Source organism: Saccostrea echinata, unplaced genomic scaffold (assembly GCF_033153115.1).
Source record: "Saccostrea echinata isolate AGI-Se365-2 ecotype Australia unplaced genomic scaffold, CSIRO_AGI_Sech_v1 ptg000029l, whole genome shotgun sequence".
NCBI lineage: Eukaryota > Metazoa > Mollusca > Bivalvia > Ostreida > Ostreidae > Saccostrea > Saccostrea echinata.
In genome coordinates, this window is record NW_026889778.1 from 3,080,258 (window position 1) to 3,106,341 (window position 26,084).

The 26,084-nt window shown below is 34.8% G+C and overlaps 1 protein-coding gene across 1 annotated transcript in view; it reads right to left on the reverse strand.

Moving 5' to 3' along the window:
* Nucleotides 1-1,370: 1,370 nt before the first annotated feature.
* Nucleotides 1,371-26,084, reverse strand: part of LOC133194341 (gelsolin-like protein 2) — a 40,925-nt gene continuing 16,211 nt past the window's right edge. The window contains exon 5 of the mRNA XM_061330318.1: nt 1,371-1,464. Within this exon, the coding sequence (XP_061186302.1) occupies nt 1,383-1,464 (82 nt within the window). The 3' untranslated portion in view covers nt 1,371-1,382. The remainder of the gene's footprint in view (nt 1,465-26,084) is intronic.

A 26,084-nucleotide genomic window follows, 5' to 3' on the forward strand; every position in this document is an offset into this window, starting at 1 on the left:
ACCAATGCAATTTATGGTCTAATAATTTTGTTTATTTATATGTTCATGTGTGTTTTATACGTATATCTAACCTTCAGGGTTTTTTTGTATTATTACTATGAATAATTTTTCAATGTTATCTTTTTTATGTGCTGTACTTTATTATAAACTTTTCTTTTTTCAAGTACAGTTGTCATTTTTCATATAACAGCCCTTAGCAGGTCTCTCTCTTTGTATAAATGTCATTTTTCTAGTTTCAGCTGGCACTGCTTCAATAAATATAAATACATCAATTATCATTATGTTTATTATAAGGATGACCTGCGATATGCAGCATTATTGCACAAGAAAATAGCACAATAAAACTAGAAATAAAAATGACAAGTATGAAAAAGAGTTCCAAAAATAATTATAAATTCCAAAACCCATATGTTTTACCCCTAATATAAGTAACATTTATAATTGTATACATATGAAAAAATATAAATTAGGCATGTTAAGTGAAAAAGGTTAGTGATAAAGAGTGACAAAAACGAATTTCTCCAACAATTGGTGTTAATTTTCCTCAGAACATAAATCCATTTATAAAAAAAACTATATATATTGCTAAATCTGGATTATAACTATATCTTTGGGAAAGAAATCCATGGATAGAAAACTATGTATTGCTAAAATCTACATCAAAACTATAACACTATGATTATTGCTGACATCAAAACAACATATTTAAAGGTTCTTTCAGTTCAAAAAACTGTCATCTCTGGGTATCAACTATTTATGAATGGATTAGATTAGCCTCGGCCTTTGTCCTCGAGTAACTAAGCGCTGAAAGCCATTCTGATCTGTCTGTCATGTTTTCCCTCGGACAGACACGTGACGTTCAAAAGTGGATGGTCAGTTTTCTGTAGATATTTCTGAAAATTCAGACATAGAGTAACTTTATTAATCCAGCAGATCTTATGAATGAACGTTCATGGTAATGATCATCAACATAACAATATGTAGGATCTACAATTATATTTTAAAGAAAAATTAAAAATTAGATAAAATACACAGTAATAATAATTAATAAAAGCTTGTGTGGGACTGGTGTAAATGAAGATGCGTTATTTATCCATATTGACAATACAGTTCTGCTTACATGGGCATAAGCCATTGCATTCTTTCTTTCAGCAACAGAGGTTTCCAATCCAATCCAAACGTAGACAGCTTTCTTGGTTTCGACAATAAACACATCCTAACGTTAAAAAAGTTAACAGAAATATATTTATCTCATTGTTACACGCATCCAAACTAACGTTAGTTAAGCTAGTCTGACCAAAGACAGATCTGTAAGTCTCAATATTTAATGTCAAATTCCCTGTAGAAAATATTTTAGACAGCAATCCTCAGTGTACATAGACTCACCTTCTGTCCAAATCAGATGTGGCTACTGACCCAGTCTTTTCTACTTTAAATGTCAGATTTCCCGAGGCATCAGATAATCTATGGAAACAAAATGTTGTAATACTTTGATGATGAAACAAGGTGTAAATTTATATGTTGGAGCAACAGTGACTTTTTTTTTTATTTCAACGTCCTTTTAAGAAACCTCTGTCTTATAAAGTTCTTGAAGTAAATAATATTTCCTTCAAACAACAAGAAAAACAAACTTTGAAAGAAAAAAAGTAAAAAAGTAACATTTGTGGATTTGGTACAGAGACTAGGAAACAGGAAAACCTACTTCAAAGACATTCATAATTTATTTCTAGATGTGCATGTCTTTTAATGGAGATAATATATATATATATATATATATATATATATATATATATATATATATATATATATATATATATATGTAGGACTCCAAAGTGCGATGGGACTCCAATGTCCGATGGTCACGCCAAAGTCCGATGGTCTGCGCCAAACCACGATGGTTTGACACGCCAAAGTCCGATGGTGCGGAAAAACGATTGACGTTCGTGACGTCATAGTACTACAGCGCCAAACTGCAATGCCGCGCCATGCCAAGTATAAATAAATACCATTATGCGAAAACTAACCCTAATCTCTCGGATAGTTGCGAAACTAACCCTAATCGCTCGAAAAGTGTGTAACAACTATAACCTAGATATCTTGGGTGAGTGCAAGACTAACCCTTATCACTCGACTAGTGTGCGAGGACAAACCCTAAATCTCTCGGGTTGGTGCGAAGCAAGGACTAACCCTAATCAGTCGAGTGGTGTGCGAGGACTAACCCTAATCTAATATCTCTGGTGGGTGCAAGCAATAAGCAAAATCAGTAAAATTATATGCGGGGACGAATACTGAACTGATGGCTTTTGAATGCAGGACAACGGCGTCAAGGATTGACGTCGGAATATTGTGACGTCATAAACGTTGATTGTTTCTCCGCACCATCGGACCTTGGCGTGTCAGACCATCGCACTTTAGCGCAGTGCGTCTCATAGGAAACGACCCATCGGACTTTGGCGTGTCCATCGGACTTTGGCGTCCGTACAGACATCAAACCATCGGGGTCTGGCGCAGACCATCGGACTTTGGCGTCACCATCGGACTTTGGAGTCTTACATATATATATATATATATATATATATATATATATATATATATATATATATATATATATATATATATATATATATATATAGTCCGATGTTGACGCCAAACCCCGATGGTCTGCGCCAAACCCCGATGGTTTTGCGTCGGTACGGACGCCAAAGTCCGATGGTCACGCCAAAGTCCGATGGGTCGTTTCTCATGAGAAGCAACGCGCGGAAGTGCGATGGTCTTACACGCCAAAGTCCGATGGTACGGGAAAAGCGATAATCGTCTATGACGTCATAGCATTCGGACGTCAATCTTAACGTCGTTGTTTAAGATTTTCAAAACGCAACAAAAAATGGAAGCGGCGGTCTGTCCAGATGATGGTTACATTTTTGAAAAAGTTAAGAAAAAGCGGGAGAGTAATGACCCAAGTCCGGAGCAGTTTTGGTCCGTCATGGAGGAGGTGGAAAAAATATGCAAATTAAAGGCTGAACATTCAGCATGGGGAGCTAAGAGAATTAAAGAGGAACTAAGTCTCCAGATGGGGGAAACAAGCATTCGCAAATATGCGTCGAACTTTATATTTGATGTTGATACGGAGTGTATTTTCTATAGGAGCTCGAAAGTAAACGAGGTGCACAGACGAGTTCTCTCTAAGGATCAGCTGATCATAGAAATTCAGAGGAATCACAACGTGGACCACAGAAAAAGTGACACCATCTACGAGACAATCGGGAAAACATTCTTTCCCGTGACTCGGGAAAACATCAGACTCCTCTTCAAGCAGCATGTAGAATGCAGCAAGTGTCTCGCTGCAGTTGATCTGCCGAAAACAGAGAGGACGAGAAGGCCTATTCCAGCGTCATACCCAAACAGCAGATGGCAGATGGACTTGAAGAAAATGCCACCATGTCGAGGCTACAATTATATCTGTAACATCGTGGACTGTTACAGCAGGTTTGCTTTTGGAGCCTGTTTAAAGCAGAAGACGGCTTAAGAGGTGTCAGACGTTCTACTGCGGTTTATCTTCTTATTCAGACCTCCTAGGATTCTACAAACAGACAATGGGAGAGAATTTAATAACGCTGATTTATCTGCCGTAATGGAAGAATTTAAGACCAGGTGAACGGCAGACCGTACCATCCGCAGTCTCAAGGTATTTTTACCGCAGTATTATCCAAACGTTTGTTTTTATTATTATTTTCCGAAAATAATATAAGCAGATACATTAATGATATTTGAAATTACTAGTTTTTTTAAGCATGTCAAATTTATTGGTTCTAAATTTTGTTTTTAAATGATTTAAGTAGCGTTCATACAAATGTATTTAAAAGTAATAATTATACTATAGTCTGTCCCACGGTACCAAGGACCTCACTTTTCGCCTCATATCTCAAAATGTATAAATACCTTGGTCTTCAAATTAGGTTCGATCGATAGATCAATTTTTTTTCCAAACTTCCTCCATTTATCCGAACCCTCGAGTTCAACCGGTGTATTGACACGGCGGCAAATTCAAAGTCTACGGGGATTTAACATGGTAAACTCGTCCATTAGCGTTGAGATTACGGGGCAGGAAACGATTTACTGATAGGTCGGACCATAACAATGTCGGACTATAACAATGTCGGACTATAACAAACTAGGACTACCCAAAGTCGGACTATAAGGAAGTCGGACTATAACAAACTCGGACCATAGGATTATTTTTACTAATTAATTAAGTTATATTTATTTCGAAGACTTTTTTTTATGATGTCCAAAGAGTATGAAGGCATACTGACCTTAAAAATGTTGAATTGTAGTATAACGTACGTTAGACTTAGTAAGTGGACGGTGCATATGATAATTGATAAAAGGTTATGTTGCCCTATAGTATATTTCTTATGCGTTATACTGTTATATAGGCCTTATATTACTTAAACAATGTTGTTCTCATTTTATTTTGTTAGGCCAGAGTTGCAGGTTGGTGTTCCTTGTTATTGTTCTCATTAACCAGAATTGCCTCTGTATATTTCGTAGTGAAGCTGCAGCATAGTTTGTTGACTTGAACTATAGACCGTTTCACAATAACTGCGGTACTTCTCTTTTGCAGGGCAAAAAGATATATTTTTTGCTGAAATATGACGTAAAAATTAATTGTTAAATATATTTCCAAACGTAATTAATTTGCCATGCAAAAGAGTAGTACCGCAGTTATCATGAATTTTATATATTTATGCACTGATTGAAAAGGCAGATTTAAAACCTTATTAAAGCCTCAAATTGTAATGAAGAAAAACTAACAAAAAAGTGTGTTTCAATTAATTTATTTTCATTGCAAACAAAGTTTGAAACCAAATAAATAAAGCAAGCACATTATATGGTCAACGTTTAAAGCTGTATCAAATAATTGTTACTGGTGTAAATATCACACAGTCAACACTGGGAGTCACGATCACAACACTATAGAACTATTCATTGTTTGTTAACACATATTTACACATGTCACATGGCACAATCACAAGCACAACACCAAAGAACTAGTCGTTGTTTGGGCCGTATACACCACCACACTCCCGCAACAGTTGGGATGCTGTGAGCTCTCCGTTGGTATAACGGTCCCAAGCTTCGTGTAGCCGGCAAGTGAGGTCCTGGTACCTCCTACGTTGGCAACGGAGGATCTGTTCCTCTGACACAAGTCGGACAGTCAAGTCCACCAATCGCGCCTCACGCTGAAGAGCAGGCACAAGGATGTAGAAGGCGGCATTAGCTTTACCGATGTCTGCATTGATCCTGGTATGCCAACCTGAAATATGTAAATTCAAAAATAAATTAAAAAATACAGAAATCATATTCAAAGATATTTTTTATTACATGTATATGTTCTTAAGAATTTTTTAAATATCTTTTTTTAATGTGGCTTTATCTTATATTATTACCATCACATAATTTAAGACAAATATTTAGCTTACCTTCTACATCGTTGTTTGTCCTGACATTGGTCTGGAAGATACTCCAGTTCCTGGGCTGCCAAACCGCACTTCCAATCCAGTTGCTGTACATGTATGCCACAAGCTGCTGCAGTTCCTGGGATGTTGCTCTGGCTGATAGTCTATCAAAAGCGGGCTGAATGTCTGCAGAGGGCAGAAAGGGCAGTGCCATCAAAGTTAACACAGCTGTTCAGATAACTTTGGGGGAACCTCAAAGGGGTAATGCTACTTATGGTTCGCTGCATTTCATTTCCAGAAATCTGCATAGCATTTCCGACATTATTTTATTTCATTTCCGACATTTTTTTTTATTTCATTTCCGACATAATTATTTTTTCATTTCCGGAATTTACCTGTGCGGCAATTTAATGTTTCCAAGTAAGTGAAAATGGAATATAAATAAATTTAAAAGTATTTATTGCAAAAAAATTATAAAAATCCATGAATAAATGTAAACATATAGCACTTGTAGCATATAGTCTAGGTACAAGATCTAGAGTTCAATGAACGTAAAGTTTTACCACATTTAATGTGCACTAAATTAAATGTCAGGGGAAAATTATTATTCACAGTCGCTTCATTGATAGATTAAAAAATCACAGAAATTGGATTTCAATGATTAATTTATGAGTTATTCCTTTAAATTTTTCATATATGGGTAAAGTCTTCAAATCTGCTACTAAAGGTACTATCTGAAAAATGTCGGAAATGAAAACAAAAAATTGTCGGAAATGAAAACTAAAAAAATGTCGGAAATGAAAAGTTGATAAATTACGAAAAATTCCGGAAATGAAATGCAGCCTTATGGTTTCATCTACATGATTGAAATGTATTTAATTCATCAACAAATTGAGTAATCAATGATTATTGATTGCATGATCTATTAAACTCAGGATTCGGTTGTATCAACGGTTTATTAACTTTAATGAGTTATTAAGCCTAATGAATCATTAAATTCCTAATGATGCATTAGTTAATGAAAGCATTAAAACGTGTTGTACAAAACCTTTATTAGTGTCTTATTAGTTAATGAATCATTAAATATTTAAGAATTCATTAAAGATTTACTAACGTTAGGGTAATATCCCGCAATGCATTGCGTTACCACTTCCGGGGGCGTGTCCTTGGGCGTTTCCTTTGTTTACCAATTATCTAATAAATAAGCACTAATAAAACCAGTTTAAAAGTCCGCCAAATAGTTGTCGTTTTTAATTATGACGCAAAATAAATAAATTACGTCATTTTACCAACTCTGCGAGCGTCTTGAACGATAGGCCTATAACATACAGTACCTGGCCATAATACAGTACGCAAAATGGACGCCGTTAAGGATGGATTCTTCTCATATTTCTTATAATGGCAGAATCTTGATTTTCTGAATACACAATATTCAGACTGTGTACACTATGTTAACATCCAAAAACTTTGGTGTCATCAGCCTTGATTTTCGGTCAAGGTCATTTGAAAGTCAGTCCTAAAAATAGTACATTTACACAGGGAAGTTTTGAAATTTGTGCACATGAATAAATTTTGATGACTGAAAAAAATATTTTCACCATAAAATTAAAGTTGTTCATTATTTTTGATCACTAATTAATATGAAATGAGCAGGTGAAAAGAAAACATGAAATCCTTTACATTCAATAAATACATTTAATCCGAATTTCCTCGATATTTTTTCAAAATTCTCTGTTTTCATGAATTCACATGAAATTTCATCTCAATTTTTACAACTGACCATATAATGTCAAATATTTAGTTTTTTGTCTGATGAATATTCAAAGGTTCAAGATTAATTTACAAGGTAAAAAAGATATGGTAATCAGGCAAATTATAGAACAAAATTAGCCCGAATTTACTCTACACTTTCAGAAATCTTCAATTTACAGAGTGTTTTTAAAATCTATAAGTAAGATTTTTAATCCCCAAAAATATAGCAATTTGGTGTAATTGTGACATATATACATTCATTTCTTCCAGCTATACATTTCATTTTTATGGTATTTTACACCAATGATATTTAAAATATTCATTTCGAATTTCCTCTGTCATTTTATTCTGATGAATAAGTTATGTGTGACAATTTTATAAAATACATCAACTTTCTGGTGGCAATTACAGAAAATTATCACATACATTCTTCACATGCACAGGACAAATTCAAAGCAACTTAACCTTCAATATAACAGGAATAATTAATAAACCTTCCCAAAAAATTATGAGAAAAATCATACTTAAAATTTTCATAGAGTAGAAAAGATTTCAATACATTATTTATGAGATAAACATGAAATCAATATACATGTATAGTGAACATGTCATATGAATCTAGACATTCAATACTTAATACAGTATATGAAAAATTCAAAATCAGAGGGACTAATACATGCCTATACATGTATATGTAGTTATATACATATATACACTGTAGATCCCTGGTATTATGTGTATTGGATATTTCACATTTGTCGAACAAGTTTGAAATCAATAAATACCTACACACATTTATGAGTATAAGTATATAGTTTGATCAGCACAAATAAATATAACTCCTCAATGTGATCATATATTGCATAATTTTTGCTGGAGTTTTAAGATAACAAAAAAGCCATCATGAGTGACAATCAAATGCACTTTGACTTCTTTGCCTGAAAATGACATCTTTTGAACTTTGTAACAATGATATTCATGAAGCTATGAAACTTAATTTCACATTTAGATGCAAAATACTTATTCAAGGATGAAATTTCTTTTGAGAATTTGTAATACAAAAATTTATTTATCAGTGTCAATAACTTGTTTTGATGAAAAATTCACTATAGGAGAAAGATTTCAAATTTGAACCAAAGATTTTGTAAAGTAATCACATTCTACAAAGCATGCACTGTACCAGGTACTTGGGATTTTTTTCCACAAACTTCCAATACATTTAAAAACAAGAGGCCCATGGGCCACAATGCTCACCTGAGTCAATATGGCCCTGCTGTTCTTCATCAGCAGATTTCTTCTCCTATATTTCTCCTATATATTCATATATAAAGCTTTGATCGCCTGTTCTAGGCATACCCTACCCCAAGGTGCCATGTTTTGAATGAAATTGAATATAAACCTTCTGAGGATGTTTCTATCTTCATATAACTAATCATGATTTAGCTGTTCTTTAAAACAGAATTTTAAAATATGTCTAACACCCTTCCCTGGGGGGGGGGGGTGAGGGTCATGATTTGAACAAACTTGAATGTACACTACCTGAGGATGCTTCCATATCCATATGACTGATCATGGCTTTGTTGTTCTTGAGATTGAAGAAGGTTTTTAAAGATATTTCCTGTATATGTTCTTTTGTAAAACTTTGATCCCCCATTATGGCCCCACCCTACTACTGGAGGATGCCTTGAACAAGCTTGAATCTACAATATATGGGGATGATTCCATATCAATATGACTAATTGTGGCTTTGTTGTTCTTGAGAAGATTTTTAAAGAATTTTCCTATTTATTCCTATGTAAAAATTTGATCCCCCATTGTAGCCCCACCCTACCCCTAGGGGTCATGATTTGAACAAATTTAAATCTACACTACTTGAACATGATTCCATATCAATATGACTAATTGTGGCTTTGTTGTTCTTGAGAAGAAGATTTTTAAAGATTTTCCCTATATATTCCTATGTAAAACTTTGATCCCCCATTGTGGCCCCACCCCACCCCCCGGGGTCACGATTTCAACAAAATTGAATCTACACTATGTAATGAAGGTTTCACATAAGTATAAACTTTTCTGGCTCAATGGTTCTTGAGAAGAAGATTTTTAAACGATGACACCAAATTTTCACCAATTCTTAATTATCTCCCCTTGGAAGAGGGCGTGGCCCTTCATTTGAACAAACTTGAACCCCCTTCACCCAAGGATGCTTTGTGGCAAGTGTGGTTGAAATTGGCCCAGTGGTTCTGGAGAAGAAGTTGAAAATGTGAAAAGTTTACAGACAGACAGCTAGACAGACAGACGGACCACAGACAAAATATGATCAGAAAAGCTCACTTGAGCTTTCAGCTCAGGTGAGCTAATAAGGGAAGTCAAATAATTAAACATTATATGATTATAAATAAAACTATTTTTGACTGAAACTTTGCTAAAAAAAATCAAGAATGGAATCATGCAACAAGCAGCAGTGATTTTGATAGCATGCATTGACTTCCATATTTCTACAAAAGATTTTCTCTGATCAGATAAATATATTATTCCTGCTTCTGACATGATATATTCTGAGAAAATCTCTTTTCCACAGACAACCATCATTCATTTGTTGTGAGAATTTCTTGCTGAACATGTGTCCACCTAGCGAAAGTCCAAGTTTTTTGTTTTTCTTCTTTCTTTGGAGTGAAGGGCCACTGCTGTGACATTTTCTCACTTTGATTAAAAACGTGTGTGGGAGGGGGAGTCCATGCATCTTTTTACAATTTAAAAACTGATAAAAACATGTCCTGCTTCCTTTAAGGTGCTTTATATCCCTGGATCCTGGTCTTAAAGGAATCCAGGGACATGATTGTTATGGTGTCTTCGGGTAGCTGGTTCTATATCCTGATGGTAGTAGGAAAGAATGACTCCGTGTAGATGTTGGTGCGGCAGAATGGGATCCTGTACCAGTGTTGGTGTCCTCTTGTGGCTGCTCCTGTTTGGCTGAATTGGGGAGGCAGGTCTATGGCAATAAGGGAATGGACAACACAGTATATCATGATAGCCTTTGCTTTGATTCTGTGTTGGTGCAAACTCTCCCATTCTAGCCTGTCGATCATTCTTGTGACACTACTGGTGGTCTTGTAGTTATTAGTCACGAACCTAGCTGCCCTTCTTTGCACCGCTTCTAATTTGTCAATGTTTTTCTTTGTGTGAGGGTCCCAGACGGTGGATGCATATTCTACCTGGGGTCTGACCATGATCTTATAACATCGTCCTTGATGTTGCTTTTACAGGACAAGAGGTTTCTCCATAAGAAGGCGGTGGTGCTGTTGGCCTTCTTACTAACACTACTGATATGGTGGTTCCACCATAGCTTGTTGGAGATGTTGATCCCTAGGTTCTTGGCCTTGTTGACCTACAATTTAAAAAAAAGTAATATATTTTACATAGCACCACAGATGATGCATTACATGATAGTTAGATAAAGTTGTGTCCATATTTCTTATACATGTACCTCAATAGTCCATCTGCCAACACCCCTTGCTCAATCATCCTGCATTCTGACCTCCAATCTTTTTTCTAGTCTAGGGTAAAGCAGAGTTGTTTTTCTCCTAAGAATTAAACATGAACATCCTTTAGATTATTTTTTTTAAATCAATGGAAATTGATTATAAGATTAAACAACTAATCTCATCTGCATTTCATTTATTGACTTAAATGAATGAAAATATTTTAATAGATTCTACAACATGTATAACATCTTATACTATAGTGTATTAGACATAAATAAATAAACATTTTTTTTATCTTAAAAATACAGAAAAAGAAAAAACAATAATATGAATAGTTTTTGAACAATTATGTTTCATTTTGCTCAATTTATTAGACAATTGTATGTTTCAATATTATTGATACTTCCACATACAATATCAAGTTATTTTTTCCGTTTGATTTGTACCCAAGCGGAACACCTTACTTTTCTAATAACTTGATGATTGTTGTGTCCTAAACAAATTAGGCTAAAATTTGTTGTAATCATATACAAAAATGATATTTTTGTGAATTATTATTCATAAAACTGACGAACACAGGAAAATAATAATTATATCCTCTTCAAATGTTGACAAGTCGCGGGAATGCAGACGAAATATATTGATAACAGATCTATAATTCCCGTGCGAATTCCCATAAATCAATGAAAATCAGCATGTAATTCAATTTCAAAATTATAAAAATCTTCAGACATATATAATTAACTTACATGCTCACTGCACATGACATGACATCAGACGAGGCAACGTGGATCTGCAATCTCGCAGGTGTTTGTGACCTTCAAGTTCAAACTTTCCTTTGGCTGATCGGAATGCCCCCGGGCATAAATAACTATGATTTATAAATTGTCATAACTGTCCCTGGGTTTCTGCAATGCTTCGATAATGTTCACAGTTTGTAGATTTTACAAAACGACCCTCTCAGGGTTTTCTACGGGAAATGATCTGGACATGTTGACATTCGCTACCGAACTGAGAATACGCGACTTCCGAGATACGTTTTCGACCCGATTTTTACATCACGCAAATGTGAAATGTAGGGCATGTTTACTTCCGTTTTCATCGTAAACGATGGCGTCATTAGATGCAGACTGCGATTACGACTATAATTTCAATTCTTGGCAAGTGCCTATGCTGAAAGACTTTTTATCCCTTAAAGGTATAGCTTTTTCAATATATTTAAAACATCATTTGATAAGACTTTGTGAACTGGCAGTTGAAATTCAGAAGTGGCAGATGATTACAGGGTGGTGATGTCAAACTGTTGTAGATAAAGTTTTCCAAATATAACAAGTGTTGATAGGTGGTCTGAAGATCTCATAAAACTGCCGAACATTGAGATTTCTGATGTTTTCATAAAACTTTTGAACGATGGCTGGAGTACGTCATTCTCAGTTGAAAACATAGACAGAGACAAGACAATGATACAGACTAAAACAACCACGTTGATAAAGTGAAAGTGTCCCCCCGTCTGATGATTTTCAGTACACCAAGAGTGACACAGTTCCTGAGACTAGCCAGAATGCAGATCCGTACAAGACCTGGATATTTGTTGAGGGCAATGGACAGATTCACTCAGGTAGATGTAGTGTAAATAAAATATTCTGGTTTTCACATTATGACTACAGATTCTCCAGTAGGATTTAAAGCAATAATTATCAAAAATGTTATTTCATAAAGATATACTAATGTTCATAAAAAAAAAACATACACAGAGGGAGCCTTGTCTCAGCCTAAGCATTTATGATGATGTAAATTGCTCAATACACTTAATTCATGTCATGAAATTTCATATTCAATACTTCATCACTTTGAACAAAAATTCTCTTGATTTTAGAGATGATGGGTCGTGTAAGCACTGTGCGGCTTCGTTATTTGCTGTGGCTTCATTCTGTGAGAGGCACAAAGACTGTCACACTCAAGTTGGAACAGATATTCCATGTGTTTGGGACAATTTTTAAGCCTCTTGTCATTTCATCCTGTATTGGCCAATTACATAAAACTACAGGACTATACAGGAGAAGAACCTGAAGTTAGCACTCACCATTCAATAAACAACCCATGCAAGTCCTTGAACAACAACTCTATTCAAGAAATTTAAAAAAAAATTGTTTCAGCTCCTGTGTTTTTACACAAAATGTGGATTTTTGTGTGAGCAAATACATTATGATCCTTTGAAATTTGAGGAAATTGAACAAAAATGTGAATATTTCTACAACAAACATTTGAAAGTTGCAATTATGTCTCTCTAAGTATAGCAGAGTAACAAATTTGTGAATGAGATAAGCATGTAATGCATACTAATTTATGGCATTCTTGATTATAACAGTGAGAAAAACTTAAAACACTTTTGGTCTAAGGTACAGGATTCATTTATTCATAATTTGTTGATGGCAGAATACCTGAACTGATAAATATAAATTACGAACAAACAATAAAATATTTCAATCATCATGATCATATGATTAAATTCTTTCAAAAATATATACAATATGTACATTACAGTTTGTATCAGACCTAGGGTAATGGTAATGCATTGTAATCATTACATTTTTTCAAAGTAATTGGATGTAATGTGTAATGGACTCATCTTTCAATTGCAAGTAATTGTAATGTTATGCATTACTTTAAAAAAATGTCAGTAATGACCATTACTTTTCAATTACATTTCAATTACATTTTGGTTTTAAATCTCTCTTTATTATTGAATCTGAAACAAATAAAGGTCACTGAGAGGTTTTTTTTTTCTATTTATAATGTCAAAGTCTTAAAATTAAAATCCTATTTCTTACTTTTTAAAAAAAAAATGTTTATTCAATGGTGATTGACAGACATACTAAATAATTGTTTTAATAGATAACTTCTTGACAAGACAGTTATAAAATCAACTGAAGAAAGCCAGAATTTTTTTGAAAAAAAGAAGAAATCATTAGGTTTCAAAGAAGCCACAAAACAAGTGACATTAATACATTTATAAAAAAAAAAACGGAGGAACTAACATCAGAGACTGAACAAAACTACATTAAAAGTGTTCCGATCCACTTTCTTTGTCAACTGTAGATCATGGTATATTTGTAAACTACATGGACATGATAAATGAATACAAAATCCAAATACCACTCTGACTTACAGACCTGAGGGAAAGCATATCAACCAAGCACAAAGTGTGAAAAATATAGATATAAATTGTGTGGTCATAAAATTTGTGTTTTTCTCTTATAAAATGTAATGTGTAATGTAATTCATTACTTAAACAAAGTAATTGTAATTTAATTAATTCCTTTTCTAAATGAGGGTAATGGTAATTGTAATGGTAAAAATTTCAAAGTAATTGTAATTTAATGCATTACATTTAAAGTAATTGACCCCAGGTCTGGTATGTATCAAGATGTCTTAATGGAATGAACATTCGGAGATATAAAAAAAGGTGGTATTATCAACTTTGCCTTCCTTTCAAGTAAGTAGCTCTTTATTAAAAAGCCATGGTCCACCATTACCTCATCTCCAGGAGAAATTAGGTCAAGAAATCTACTTTTAGCTATGATATACCTGTCTGAAACATTCCCTCCCCATAACTCAAACACAAAAGAGAAGGCACCAGAGGGAGTGATTCCAACAAGGCACTTTAATGTGTTATGACTCTTAATATAGTTATTGTATGTTTGATGCTGTGCTGTAGGGCTACGTGGCCGCTGAACAAACATCTCTGATCAGTCGATTACTCTGAACTCTTGTCCTAGGAAAAGCTTTCTTGAACGAGTGTGGCATGAATTTCCTTACTTGTGCTCTTGAAGCACTATATAAAATACATTTACATAGTAATACTTTTCAAAGTCAAAATACTAGTATTCTGTGTGAATTATATTAAATTATTTGTGAATCTAAATAATTAAATATATATATAATATATTTACCAATTACCAGTAATTAATTTATTTAAGGAAATAAACCATTTGTGATATATTAAGATATTTTCATAAAATATTAACAATATTTAGATTTTTATTTGAAATTTAGACAAATTAGTGAACTTGCAGTTTGAATCTTATATTTCTTAGTAACACACCCTATATATGAGATTAATTCATGTGCTAAATATTTGGTATACCCGACTCTCAGCTACCCCAAACAAGTTAGCAAGTAAAGAGGTGTTGACACCAGGTCAAATTCTGAGGAGTGTCACTAAGAATTCTTCGAATCTAGTCAGCTTCCTGGATGGCCCTGTTTTTTTTTTTTTTACATTGACCCTCTTCACACTTCTTCTTTGTTGATGTAGAGGTATACATGTATATTCATAGCGGTTGTATTCGCATACATGTATGCATGCTGACGTTTTTCAATATAGGTGGTTTCTGTTTTGGAATTTTGAAATTGTAGCGACTAAATAGGGTGGGAATAGGATTGTTTTCAGTGGGACAGCCATCTGCAAAATGTAGGGAACAAACGGAGTGGTATCGTTTAGGGGAAAACTTCTCGTCTCGAAAGACCTGCTGAGGCCACTGCCTTCGTAATTTGAGTTTCCTCTTAAAACTGGACGCCTTGCATCCAAGGATAAGTGCCACAATTGGCCTCCCGTCTGCTGCACACCCTGGCAAAGAACACCAGTAGTGGCTGGGAGTATCTGTGTTCTTCCTTTTTTTAAGACGTCGAATAATTTCGTCTGCTTAATATTTCGTCGCGATGTAAACATTCGCCATTACACTGCCCTACATTTCCTTATTATCACGTGACTGCTGTGTGTAAAAGTCAGCCGTAAACCACGATTCCGGCGTATCTCGAAAGTTCCGTATTTTATGGCCATTGTCGCAAATCAAAGAAAATTTTACGAAATATTTATTTATTTAAATAGAAATAGATTCAACATTGCTTAAACTAATAAATTAACTAATAGTTTTTCCTTCAGTGCAATTAAATATGAATTTTGCATTTTACGACTTGCATAATTTATGGAGACCCATTGACGACGTAAAATGCTGACAAGAATCCATCCTTAAAATTAAAATTAACATACAATGTTTTTCCTCTTCATTTTATCGATTGTAATATGATAAAAATTAATGACAACTACACACATCCATACATGAACGTCATATCTGACGTCACGCCCATAGGAAGTTCCGTAGATTTATTTTTAGTACCATAACATACGTAAATCAAAATGGCTCCGAGGGGGAAAGACCTTTCACTCGAGCAAAAGCAGACGATAATTAAATTGAATGAGAGTGGTTTAAGTAGCCGGAAAATTTCGGAAATTATCGGAATAAGTCCAAATTCCATACAGAAGGTTGTAAAACGAAATGCTGAAAGGGGTTCCGTGGAAAACAGAGAAAGACCGGGAAGAAAACGATTGGTGGGCGAAAGAGGTGATCGCGTCTTGTCAAGGTTGGTGAAGAAAAATCGTCGACAGACTCTGTCAGATTTAACTGATAAATTTAATGAATCTGTACCACAGAAAGTGTCTAATAGAACTGTAAGAAGGAGATTAAAAGAACAGAAATATCAAAGATGCTCCGTTTCAAAGAAAATAACAATCTCGAAACCAAATCGTCAAAACCGTGTTTTGTGGTGTCGATCCAAATTAGGGTGGACAGTGGAGGAAAACTGGAGTCAGGTCATTTTTAGTGACGAGATGAAAGTTGTTTTAGGAAAGGATAGAAAAATTTACGTCTGGAGAAAACCTGGAGAAAGATTTCAACCCGATTGTCTTGGACAGTATAGTAGTCATTCGCCCCGCTCCGGCATATCGGCTATGTTCTGGGGGTGTTTATCTTTTAATGGTGTTGGAACTTTGACTGAAGTAGAAGGAAATATAAACTCCGAGAAATATATTTCAGTCCTAGATTATAATTTGTGGCCTCTTGTTGCAAAAGTGTTTCCTGCAAGTCCCTGGATTCTACAGGAGGATAATTGTCCGGTACACCAGTCCAGACAGACGGTTGAATGGAAAACGACAAACAACATCCCTACACTTACCTGGCCTAGTCAATCACCAGGCATTAACATTATTGAAAATGTGTGGAGGACAATTAAGATCAGATTAGAACATCGCCTGGACGAAATTAAAAAACGCGAAGACCTAGTGCGTATTGTGAAGGACATATGGGCCTCTATCGATTTGGAGACGATTAGAAAACTGTACATATCAATACCAACACGATTACAAGCTGTTATAAAAGCAAAAGGTTACATAACCAAGTATTAGTAAGGTAGGATAAATTTTATTATATATCAATTTGAAAAAACAACATTCAAAACTGCAAGTGTGCACGTATATTTTTATAACGGCGGCCATTTTGCGTACTGTATTATGGCCAGGTACTAACAATGACAGAAGAACAGCAATCCAAGTCGATTAGAAACCGTGGCAAGAATTTTGACACAACAGAGATACAGTTATTGACGGAATTAGTGGAGAAAAATATTAATATCCTCAACAGTAAATTGACCAACAGTATAACAAACGAAAAAAAGAAGAAAATTTGGGAGAACATCACGACGCAAATAAACTCTTTGGGGATCGCAAGCCGTTCCACAAAAGAAATAAAAACTAAATGGACAAACATGCACCAAACGGCGAAGAAAGAGTTCAGCCTCAACAAAATTTCCCAAAGAAAGACAGGAGGAGGCCCCTGCGCTAAGCCTCTATCTACTTTCAGTGAGAAGATTGTCGACTTATATAAAGATTCGCCGACATTCAATGGATTGTCTGGGTTTGAGACACAACCACTTGGTAAGTTTAAGTTAAAGCAGGCATGTCGATGAAAAAATGTATTGAATTTCAATTATTGTTAATTTGCAATACGTCTTAAAGTTTTATACAAAAGATATATTATGATTTGATTCATTCAAGTAAAGTAGACGCAGTGGTAGACAACTATTTAGTACATACATGGATACAATGGGGAGGGGTCAATTAGGGACGACCATTTGATTCAGGGGAAAGGGGGGAAGGCTGGCAGACTTTGGAAATAAATAATCTGTCCTCGAAAATGATTAAAATAAATAAAATCTGTCCTCAACTGGGCAAGAAAATAAATAACTTGTCCTCTAGACTAGTCCACTATTGCTAGTAATATCGCAAAAAAGAGAGCCCCCCCCCCCAAGGAAATAGAGTTTTGGACTTTGTTGTTGTTGCTGTTTTTGTGGGTTTTTTTCGTCAGACCTTTTGAAGTGAAAAAGAAAATAAATAATCTGTCCTTGATCTTCTCGGAAATAAATAATCTGTCCTTCACCGACATGAAAATGAATAAACTGACTGTAAAATTTGCCAGACCCCCCCCCCTTACCCCCGAATCAAGTGGTCATCCCCTTAATAAACTAAAACGAGTTTTCTCCCTTGGTTTGGGATTGATTACAGTATGATTACAGCAGTAGATATTACAACCAACGCCTTTACATGCCGCCTGTATGTTAAATCATTAATCATTTACCTCGTTAAGTATCATTTAAATCTTCCCAACAGCAAATCACAAGAATCCCTTCTTTAAATCCATAAACAGGCAGAATAAATATAATACAGTCCTTCAACATTTATTCACAAAATGACGTCACAGTACTAACAACGCCACCTTTCGTAAAAAGTTACTGTGATGGACGATAAAAAGTGTCGTGTCCTTTTTTTTTTTTTATCTAATTACAGAATTTTTTATACATGGGTGTGAATTTTGACAACTTTAAGGTCATATCCATGATTTTTTTTTTTTTTACGGGGGGTCAGAGTCCACATCAACTGTAACAAAAGTAAGACTTGGACATTTTTTGACAAGCATACAACAAACAAACACACGCCCCCCCCCCCCCCCCCAAAGCTGAACATAACAGCTTTCACAAAACTTAAAACCTTATTTCATGGAGGGGGGGGGGGGTGTAGACACATAAGTCTTTTTTCCAAGTCTTCTCTTACAGTATTAAGAGGAGTTTGTGTTTCCAATTGGGGGAGGTGTCTAAGGTTATCTTTTTTTTGTTTACTCTGAAAATCACCCCCTCCACGTACCCTCCTCAGTCTATAGATTCCTCCAGGGACTTTGTAAAATTTGAAATTTGTATTTACAGGGTAATGGGCACCAGAGAATTAAAACAAAAATGCATTATTATTATTTTTTTTCATAAACAGACGAAAGCAACATAGAGATCTTGGGCTCACCCAAAACTATGTGCATGCTAACGGAATTGCTCATTCCGAGCAATGAAGGAGAGCAGGTCGTCGATGAGTCTGATCTGGCACAGAATGTGGTCACCGTGGCGACAGAGGTAACCGCGGCGACAGAGGTAACCGCACCAGAAAATATAACAACTACAGCGACGACAAGCATGGTGCCAAACATGTAATTATAGTTCATAAATAAATAAATTGTTGATATAGACGTGCATAAATATCTTTTAATTCAATAAATAATCAATACTTATTATAACAAATTCAAAATGTGTCTCTTCCTGAAGAGAATCTGCTATCACCATTCAAACTGGCGAAATTTAAGTATAGTTCTGCATTTAAAGTGTTTACACTTACCTGTCGACGTATTGTAACCTACATGTGCTAATGTAAAATTTTACATGTAATAAGTTATAACATATCATATTATGTAATATAATAGGATAAAATAGAAATTCATGATTGCACACATTGCTTTGTTAACAAGTTTTAATCTATGGAATGTCAATAAGCTCAAAAGTTCGATCCCGCATCAATAGTTACTTACTAAACACATACATTATAGGTCAAAAAAGGTGGAGAATATAGGACAACGCAAGAGGGTAAAACCTGAAGACGTGACTCAAATGCAGTACGCAGTGTTGGTGGAACAACAACAGAAATTACGGGAGCAAACGGTTTACTACAGGTTGATGAACAAAAAGCTTAGACGGGAGTTGGATACGTCTTCTGAAGATTAACTGTTTCTTTTCATTTTTTCTCATATTCGTGGGTTTTTCTTCTAACCTATATTACTACAAGTATAACTTTATGAATTTGAAAACAACTATTTGTTAAGCACACCTAAAGTGTTTGTACAATATAGAAATGAATCAAATACAATTTATGAATAAAATACAATAACTATACCAGTGTATACCAATAAACGCCTTAACTGTTTCCATTCGTACACATAAAATAAATGCAAGTTCTTAAAAATAATGTTGTGTGATATAATTTCTTATGTTTTTCCCATCCTCGGGTCCGTTGTACTGCCCTTGAATATTTCCATCGACGTCCAAGTCTTGATCTTCGTCTGCAAGTGGCTCCCGGAATAAAATAGCAAGATTGTGAAGTACAGCACATGCTCCTGAAATCAAAACGTATACGTTCACACAACAGGTACCTAAAAACATGCAAATAATTACTTGTGAATACTAAATGAACATGTTCCTAAGCCTATTAACTACATCTGTCTAAGCCTTGTACCTATGACTGTGCAGACCCTCTCCGGTGTCATCCGTATTTCAGCATGGAGGACGTGAAAACGCCTCTTCCACCAACCAAATGCACGCTCAATGGTCACCCTGGTCTTCGAATGGGCCGAGTTAAAGCGTTCCTGAGCTGGTGTCGATGGTCTTAGATACGGGGTCATAAGATAAGGTTTACATGCGTAACCGCTGTCACCAAGAACAACCCCATCCTTAATCGAGTGAAACTTCTCTTCTATAGTTTGTCTTATTCCTGACATACGGAATATATGACTGTCATGTGTACTTCCGGGCCATCTAGCTACGATGTTGGTAAATCTGCCTGAAAAATATGTTCTCGTTTTGAAGTAAAATATATCAGGAGTTGGGATTTCAGAATATCGAAGAAAATCTCTCTCTCTCTCTCTCTCTCTCTCATACCTGTATAATCACAAATCGCCTGTACATTTACTGAGTGGAAGCCTTTCCTATTAACGTACGCTGGTTCATTTTGAGAGGGGGCTTGGATTCGTACATGGGTGCCATCTATGCACCCTATGACACCCGGGAATCCAGCTAAATTGAAGAATTCGTTTTTGATGATGGTAAGTTCGTCATCGGCAGGCCATCTGATAAATCGGTGAGCCAGGGAAACAAGGGCTCTGGAAACTTTACGGACAACTCTCGAAACAGTTGACTTGTTCACTCCAACAGTATCTCCGACGACTTCAAGAAAACTCCCACTAGCGTAATATCGCAAAGAAATGAGGACCTAAAGATTTGAAATAAAGTGGTATATATGTCTTTATGATAATTTTAGTCGAGAAAAAAAATCAAACAATTCATTTTATGGGCTTTTAAATTACCTAGTAAGATGTTATTCTATTGATTCAAAGAAAGAAAACATGCATTGCTATATCCAAGAAAATTTCGAGAGGGGCCTACCTTAAGGGAAAAAAATAGGAAAAGTCAGTATTATAGGCAAGTTTTTGTTGTGTTTTTTTACAGACGTATACATGCATGTCATATTAATTTAAAGTGTATTAGAAACGATATGACTATTATTAATATACATGTATTTCACTTTATGTTTTAATTAGTTAAGATAATTTTGAGTTCCTCCGATTTTTTTCTAATGCCATGAACTATACACCAACTTCCCGTGTTCTGGTCCGAATTCTTTTTCAATCCGACATTTCTAACAGCGGAAGAGATTGTGATATGAATTGAAAGAAATAGTAAAATGTTAAATTTTAGATTTAAATTTTTTAAAGTCACTTTTGTCGATAACTAAATAAATAACCCGAATAGTTAATATATTAGTTTCGATTTTTAAAAAACTTAATTTAGGTTCAAAGTTCATAATATTCAAACCAAATTCAGTTTCTCTCGATTTACCGGCATTAAATCATGAAATAAAAAAAAAAACGAGTTCATAATTATGTTATAACAATCTGATTAAAATTAGATGTTCCAAATCCGCTACCGCCTCTAGCGGTAGCGGATTCGGAACATCTAATTTTAATTACATGTAGATTGATTTTATAGCAGATTTGATTTAAAAATCCTTCCAAAATATTTATTACTTTAATGGAAATTCACCTGATGAAGAAAAAAAAAATTAATTCAGCCAAAATTTAATTAAATGATATTGAAACACGCAGGATTAATGAGGTTGATTTAATTATTCAATTTACGAAAAATGATGAAGACCTACAATATTAACAATGAAATCTGATAAAATTACTATTGTAGAATTGCATATTTTTATGTAAACTAAATCTTAAACATGTAATTTTTGGCACTATATATATATATATATATATATATATATATATATATATATATATATATATATATATATTTAGGAATGACTCTAATTCTTGGCCAAATTATTCGAGTATAACCTGGTTTGGGTCAGTTTACGCTTTATAATCCGCGAAGCGGATTATAAAGCGTAAACTGACCCAAACCAGGTTATACTCGAATAATTTGGCCAAGAATTAGAGTCATTCCTTATAATTTAATTTTACAATCATTAAATAACTAGGGGTTTAAAATTTCGTTGCTTTTCATTAGTTCAAATTTGCCGCTCAATAATACAACCGTAGTAACGGAAGTGATGGGAAGCGAGGGGAGGTAAAAACTGATACATAGGCCTAGCAGCCATGTTGTTTGTTTGCATGTGGTAAGATCGAATTGTTGTTTGAAGTTAAAGGTACATTTATTAAATCTGGAATTTTCCATGAATCCCGAGGACTGGAAATGAGAGGATTGTATGGATACAGATGATTCAGCTGGTTGTCAGGGGGGTGTGTCCCCATACCAAACCAGGTTATACAGAAATAATTTGTGTTCCTTTTTGGATACTAACCAATCAGAGGCTAGAATACAAACGAAATTAAATTATATATATATAATCATATGTGGATTTCATACAAATGTAGTACAGTGTACATGCATATACATGTATATATTAATTCAATTTTTTTTAGTAATTTATGCTACAGATTTTATTAATGTGGGCCTTCACCATTTTTCATAGATTGAATAAATAAATCAACCTCATTAATATACATGTACAAGGACATATATAGACCCCCCCCCCCCCCAAAAAAAAATATGATACTAGCATATAGTTGCGGATCGTCAGTTTCCAAGCACCTGTGACATGCTTACACGATATGCACAAAGGGGAATAACTCTAATATTTTAGAATCACTCAAGAATTTTGTCATCACAGTTCACCTGTGTATAATCAAACAAGATTATTCAAATAATATGAGATGTATGTATAATCATGTTCATGTATAATATGTATAATAATTATTAATTATTCTTGTACTATATGGGTAAATATTGTCAGGATCCGCCACCAAGGTGACGCAATATGTGACGTAATCAACTAAAAAAGACAAGGGAAAGGGGAGGTTGTGGTGTTTGTTGCATGTTGACTGTTTACGTATGGACAGTACATGACAAAGTGAGTTTTTTTTTATCAGTTATATAGATAATGCCTGCGACCTTCTAATCCTATGGCCGATTACTGGGTCAAGTAAATCCACGATTTGTTTTATTGATTCCTTTCCAAATCGATACCGCCTCCGAATTTCCTCTTCACTCATGTTTTGTACAGAAAAACGTTCTCTAAAAACCCTATCCGCTCTTCTTCTACCCAACTGACCAAACATTACGTTGGCCGCCATTGTTAATGAGCGTTTAAAGAAGCCCTCTTGGCTTCATTAAAATTAGAGAAGTTAATGAAGCTTTAATGCATCGATTCGTTCATTAAAACATTGATACAACGGAATTTAATGACACATTAAAAATGATCAGTTTAATGAAGCTTTAATTATTCATTACATATTGATACAACCGGATCCAGGAATGTAATATTTGGTTTTTGATACATCCAAACACATCAAAGAAAATTTTGACACGCCCCTCAACCCCCCCCCCCCCCACACACACACACACCTCCGAGCAAAATATTATATCTTTAAAAACACCAACCAAAATACGAGATAATTTATATAAATATGGTTAAATTGATTTAGACACAGTTTCGAATAAATAACAAGAGATCATTTATCAGTCAAAATTGTTTTATTTTCCCCGTTGCAATAACGAAGCATGGGTCGGAGAGCCACCCCATGTCCATTTTACAATGACCTACACCCTAGTCGATAATGTACAATACATTTATTTACACTACCATCCACCATATCATACTTAAGCGATCTGTGTTTATGTACGCTCTTTCTGATAAGATGGAATCTGATGCTTGACCTTTCCAGGGTAGTGCACTCTCCTATATCATAGATTTGAAACATCAGACGCATTGATCCAAGAATTAAATTTCTTTGGATAATAAAACCATTTGACGAAATATTGTTTGTTATTTCCCTTTCCTCTTGTCTTTAATATTTTTTCAACTTTCCATAGATCATTGTCTTTCACATCCACTTTTTGAAGTTCTGATTGATAAAAAGATCCTTTGATTTCATCTCCGTCAAAATCCTCTACTCTGTAGACAGGTAAACCACCACGTAAAATCCTCTGAGAAATGATGAATATTTCACCCGTCCACCTTTCATCATATTCGCGGGAAAATGGATTCCTGAGATGGGTAAGTCGAACGTGGTCACCGATTTTAAATCTAAAAGGTTTTCTTACAGTCTTCGTCTTTTTAATAACTGTGTGATCTTTTGGCCAATACATTTTCCACCACACAGCTGTTTCATTTCTACTGTTAACAATTTTAGGAGCCATACCGATAGTTCTGTGATATGTGCTATTGTAGCTTTTTACAAAAGTTTGAAGTTTTTCAACATATGCATACGACTTTTGGTAAGTCATAAAACGATATATCCTCGTCTTCATAGTTTTAATGACGCGCTCGGCAATTGCTGCTTTGGTTTCATTCTGAGCAAAAAGATGTTGAACATCATGATCTTTGAAGAGTGTCTGAACTTCCTTCGCTCGAAATTCCTGTCCTTTATCTGTTCGTATTCTTTTAGGTACTCTACCTTCCTTGAAAATCCTCTAAGGCAATGCCTACGGTAATCCCCTTTTTGTTTTTCAGAGGGCGCATCCACAGATACTTTGATATTACATCAATCACGACCAGTACATACATGAATCCATCGTTGTACTTAGCAAATTTGGCCATATCCATGAGATCTGCAGACCACTGATCATCAGTACCCGTCACCATTATTTTGTTTCTTTGAAAACGTCTCCGTAGTGGTCTTTGTAAGCTGTAAGCTTCTTGTTTTTGCAACCATTTCCTGATTTTGTATTTGCTAATTACATATTTACCGTCTTTTCTCACATACCGGAATAATTTGTCTGGTCCCAGAAAACTACCAGCATTAATTGGATTGTAATAAATTTCATGTAAATAGTTCTCCCAAGACATGTTTCCTCTTCGATCCACTGCACCAAAATAAATACTTAGCAATCTTACATATATATTTATAACCATTTCATTCATCATTTTCATCCTCTGATTCATCATCAGATTTCATGTCATCTTCTTCTTCCTCATCAGTTTCATCATCTGTTTCTTCGTCGTCTGTTTCCAACATCATTTCTTCAAGTAGATGTTTGTACTTCCTTAGAGTCATACGAATAGCCGGCAAATTTCCATATCCCTTTTTATGAAACTTTTCTATACTTTTCATCACCTTATCATGGATTATCCCATTTTTCAAATCAAACATGTCGAGGATGGTGTTCCCATATAGGTTCAGAAACGTGACGAAATTGGCCTCTTTCATTTTGCTATCTGCCTTTTCTTCTGCTTCCTTTTTAGACAATCCATCGTTTTGATATTTTTCAACCTTTTCAGACCATGTATCCTCATTTTTAGAAATAGATCTTTGTCTTATTCTTTTAAAGTAGTCTTCTTCTGATAATGTATTAAGTGAGTCATCTTCACGGTTCATCATGTATTCATCTGACTGTAAGACACGTGGCTTCTTATCTGGTGTAATCATCCAGAGGTAATTTTCGTTTACGATTTTCAGTCTCCGGGCACCATCTCTTGATATGCCGTTGAAGGTCATGTGTGCTTTCAAAAACGAGTCCACAATCGTCACAAGAAGCCATCGTAACACCTAAAGATAAATCGGTGTTTTCAAAACTTGGGTTCTGAACTTCACTAGAGCTATTCAGACGCGTCCTTTCTGATCCAGAATATCTTGGCAAATGACCTGTTGTCTCGGATTTTTCTTCTTTTATAGGCGTATCTGTGAACACATCAGTGCGCATGCGCATCGATTCTAGCGTTGTTGGTTTTAAATCAATCAACAGATTTTCTGTCTGAAGTGTATACTTGGCCCTTGTATCTAAAATTAAAAAATCATCATGTATTTTTCATATGTATAGAAAGAATTCATGATATCATGATACATATACAAATGAAATCAACTGAATTTTCATTATAATTCCTTAATTTCACTTTACA